The 4,750-nt window shown below is 35.5% G+C and overlaps 1 protein-coding gene across 1 annotated transcript in view; it reads left to right on the top strand.

The window, feature by feature from the left end:
- The window catches only part of LOC123007905 (lysine-specific demethylase 3A), a 109,739-nt gene that overhangs the window by 87,906 nt on the left and 17,083 nt on the right, over positions 1–4,750 (top strand). Inside the window, exon 8 of the mRNA XM_044403408.1 lies at positions 3,331–4,396. Coding sequence (XP_044259343.1) covers positions 3,331–4,396 — 1,066 coding nt within the window. The remainder of the gene's footprint in view (positions 1–3,330; positions 4,397–4,750) is intronic.

Raw genomic sequence — 4,750 nt, 5'->3', positions numbered from 1 at the left:
TTTTAGCATGAAAATAATCCAAAATATGTAAAAAAAACTACTTATTTAAAAAAATAAAGTACTAAAACAAGAGCCCCTTATTTTATTAAGAATTTTGGCGAAGAAATTGTAAATTAAGAATATTCTGACATTGTGAGATGAAATAATGGATGAAACGTACMCCAAAAATTATGTAAAACTCAGTTAATTTGCACATTGGTCGACTTGAAATAGTTAGGTAGTGATTTGTGAAGATTATAAGAGACCAATATAAAAGAAATTTGCCCAAGGAATGTGTAATTTAATTTAATTTTTTTAATTTGAGGTTATGACATGAATTTATTATTTCTATCGACGTAACAAAAGCTAGATGTACCTATTGAAAAATTGTGAAATCATATAGTATGAAGTTTAGAAAGGGGCGAAATAAATTTAAATAATTGTAGTGTTTGTAGAGGGTGTATCAATAAATGGATATGGAATTCTTAATAAAACTTCAAATTATGACTTGTTTACAAATTAATTGTAACTTGAAGTAACTAACAACAGTAATTCCAATGTGTACTTGATCGAGAACAATAATGAAATAAATATATTACAAAATCCGATAGTGTGAGTTCTTATTAATCATATAAAATATTTGCAAATCAGGTAGTGTGAGACTGAGAAGGGGGCGAGCGGCAAAGCCGCGATCCCCTTTTATTTTATTGTAAAGTTTGATATTCTTTGCTTTTTTTGACCTGTCGATAATTGGAACACTTTGCAACATCTGTGCAAATCACGAATGTGTAACGGTAATAATGAAAGGCATTGATGCCACATTAAACCCAATCTCCGTGTTTGAAAATCGTTATTAACGCATCTTTAGAAATTTCGGCCGTTGATATTTAACGAAAGTGAAAGTAATTTCGTGATATGAGGCGACTTTCTCTGCTCTTGGTGAATTTATTTCCTCGTGTTGTTAAAATGGTTAAACCTTTCGTGTCAAGGTCGACGTGTTCATGATTTTTATTAAGTATTTTTTCGGTTGATGGTGATAGTAGTGGGTGTTTGGAGCGAAACGTTGTTTATGTAATAATTTAAGATTCTTGTGTGTTATTACGTCCCACGTAGGGTTTCCCATAATGGAAATGTGTTTTTTTGAACAAATTGTATGTTGATTGGTCGACACCCACTTGAAAAATTTCGACTATTTTGAGCGGCGTCCAAATTTATAAATACCGATGTGGACATTAACTATTCTTAGAGTTAGAGAAACTGAGATTTTGCCAATAGTTTGTTGTGTTGAAAGTATAATTAATCGTAAAGTGGCGTTTTCCGGTTTTACGTGAAATTGAGCTAAATACGTTGTTCGCAACCAACGATTCGAGACAAGATTACTCTCTTAATACACAACAGAATTTCAAGTATTATTCGTCAAAATAGAGGTTTGTTAATTCTAAAGACCGATACGTTGACTTTTTTTAAATGTAATACGCTTAAAAAAGCAAAAATTCATAAATTCTGATCTTCAAAACAACTTTTTTCAGTTATTTTTGAAGTAATCAATCTTGGTTTTTGCAGGATAATTTAAAAGAACATTCTATAGGGCGATACATTGACATTTTTTTGAAAAAGTGTTTTGTTTTTGAGATATTGTGATTGATGTAAAAAACACGTTATTTAACGGTAGACCCTAGGATCGTTTTAGTTTTTTGGTATTTATTACAAAATATTAATTTTCAACTAATTCAASAAACGTTATGTAATAAAACACTGTTGTTTTCAAATTATTAATGAATTTTGCCCTAAAATGCCTCCTAGTTTATTGCTTTTACCACTAGAGGTGTTGCTTGTGCTGTTTTTGTCGGGGGTTGAGGGTTTCTACCTGTCTTTGTCACAACTCAAGCAAAGGACGAATTTGGGGTCACTTTTATTGTGTAATTAGCATAATAATTTTCGGTTATTTCTGTTCAATTTTTTATTTTCATTTCTTAAAGAATTCTTTCTTGTTTTTTCTTTTTGTTTTTGAGTGACTGGCAATGATTTCTTTATTTACTTTTAGTTATTAAGTAACTTCCGAATTTATTATTATTTAATTTTTATATTGTTTATAATAATTATTTTTATTTTATGTTATAATTGTTTTTTTTTTCTATTAATTTTCTTTTGAAGTTAAATTGAATAGCTTCAAGCTAGACTTCACCTCCGCATCTTTGTATTACTTTTAATTTATTAATAAAGACCTTTATTATTATTATTATTATTATTAGAGAATCAGAGACTAAAACATTTTCGGTCAATTCAAAAAACAAACAAATTTTGGTTCTTCAAATATTAATAGAAATAGAATTTTAGAAAGAATTTATCTTGCACCCACATTGGTCATCAAATAAATAAATTTGACACATTTTATGTTATTGACATTGACCTACAATAAAAAATAATGTAAGTAAATTTATTATTTGTAAACAAGTCTGAAATAAATAGTTTTTTAGTGAGGCAACTGAAAAAAATCATTGGACAAATCGATTTTGTTTTTTAATTTTGTTGTTCTTCATAAAAAAAATATATTCGGCTCATAACGATTTTTGTATAGGACATGCATTTTTTTTTCTAACTAGAAATGAAAACTTCGAATTTTTCTACGGTTAAGTGGTACCCAAAATGTGGTTAGTGGTAAAAAAATTGCAATGGAAAACAAGGACACTTTTAAACTAAAAGAATCTAGCTAAAAAAATTCAAAGATGATTTTTTTTAATAATAATAATAATAAATTTATTGGTGCAGTAAAACAAATATTTTTTACACAGGTCACAACGGGAAGAAGCACTAGGCTATAAATCACTAAAAACTTTAAAACTTTTTGGTGCGTATTTGATTGACATAAAAATATAAAACTGACTTTATGTGCAACTTTTTTTCCGATTTTTGTAGTTTTTGAGAAAAAATGTCAAGAATCAACATAATTTTTGAACTATATAGAAAACGTACTGCAGCTGCCTGCTGGCATGATTTTATTAGGAAATTGACGCCAAAAATAAATTTCAACTAAAACTTTCAAATTTTAGTTTCAAACGTCAATCATAATGACAATAAAGCATGGCGTGCATTGACATTTTTTGAACTTGTATAATTCGATGTCCAAAATTCCGTGTCCGCTATTGTACAAATTAACAAAAATTTAATTTCTACTGAAAATGGAACTTCGTTATTCATACCAATAATATTTTTTAAGACCTAAAAGTTAAAACAATATTTGGCTTTCTTTCTGGGGCAACTTCCACAAGTTCAAGGGATTAAAATATTACCGAACTGATTTTGGTTGCATAATAAGCAGGAACGACGAATGAAATGTGTTTTTTGTTCCAGGTTCAAAGACACGAAAACGCAAACCAAGTGAAACCCGTCCGAATTTCGGTGGTATAAAAGAGGATTTGGAGAATAATAAGCAAAGTCGCAAGAGGAATGTGTCAAGTAAGAAGAAAGTTTTAGAAGAGGTGAACAATAGTAAGCTTCGAGAGGTAGAAATCCGCGTGGAGGACTGCCTATTGAAGTCCTCGTCGACGGTAGAGTGTTCGGATTTAGATGACACGAGTAACGGCAGTAGTGTGCAATTAGTGCCCGTGGAAGTCGTCCCCGAGGATGAAGACTCCTCAGTGCGCGTTGCTACGTCGTCTATGCCGGTGTCTGGAGCGGTAACTGAGGTAGTCAGCGAGGAGGACGACTGTGTGATAGTGGCCCATCAACGGACGAGAGTAAAAATCTCAGGGCGCGAGTGCTCCAGCCGCGGTGACGATGACGGACCCCTGTCCTCGTCCTCGCCCTTCAGCAGGATGGAACTCTCCGACTCCGCGAACGCGTTGCGCTTCCCGGATGACCGCTCCGACTCCGGCGTGAGTTCCCTGCGTTCGAGCAGCGGCGATGAACGCTCCGGATCGCGTTCAAGCGCGTTGAGTTCCTCCGACGAGCCGCAGAATACGTCGACGTCGACGAACCGGTCGCCGCTCTTCATACCGGCCCAAGGCCATCATCATACCGCCACCGAACCGGTGCGCGTGTGGAGAGACCCCAACTTGCTGTTGGAGTCAGAACCGCACGTCCGCCACATACACAGCGTGCAGCATCAGTCGCTGCTCATGTCGCACCCTTCGACGCCGGCCGTCTCGGGCCCGCCACCCACCTCGAACACCACTGCCACGCATCCGGCGGCGCTATTCCCGCCAGTGCCGCCACCACCCACACTCATGACGCCGCATCCGCTACCACATCATCCCCATCTTGCACCAGCCACGCTATATCCCCATCCGCATCATCTGGATATCCTATGGAAGCAGCAACGGTATGCGCCGCTCGGTGCGCATCTCCTCACACAACCTGGGGCACATCCCACGGAGGAGATGCTCGAGAGGGAGCGAGAACGAGCCGCCCTCATCAGGTACATAATGTCATTGAGCAAAACAAAAAGTTAAATATTACAAATCCGTATGGTGGGGCAATGTCATTTTTTCTCTCCATTTTTTTTTAAACAATTGTCAAAGTGTTGTCATGTTTAAAATTGAAAGTACAACGTAAAGGGCACAGAATATGTTGAAGATGGAATTGGTTGGTATTAGAATTATTTTTGTGACGTTGCGGATGGCGGGAATACACTACCTTTTAGAACGGAACTATTACGAAAGGGTTTTTTTGTGAATCTTACTGTTTTTGAGGAAATTAATACGATAGCGAGTCAGTCTTACCCTAGCTCTCGTACGAGTTAATTGAATTATAATAATTGTTCGAATAAATT

Source organism: Tribolium madens, unplaced genomic scaffold (genome assembly GCF_015345945.1).
Source record: "Tribolium madens isolate multiple individuals breed KSU strain unplaced genomic scaffold, Tmad_KSU_1.1 Scaffold_3;HRSCAF=73;Tcas5.2_LG2, whole genome shotgun sequence".
NCBI classification, from domain to species: domain Eukaryota; kingdom Metazoa; phylum Arthropoda; class Insecta; order Coleoptera; family Tenebrionidae; genus Tribolium; species Tribolium madens.
This window is presented reverse-complemented; position numbering and strand designations above follow the sequence as displayed.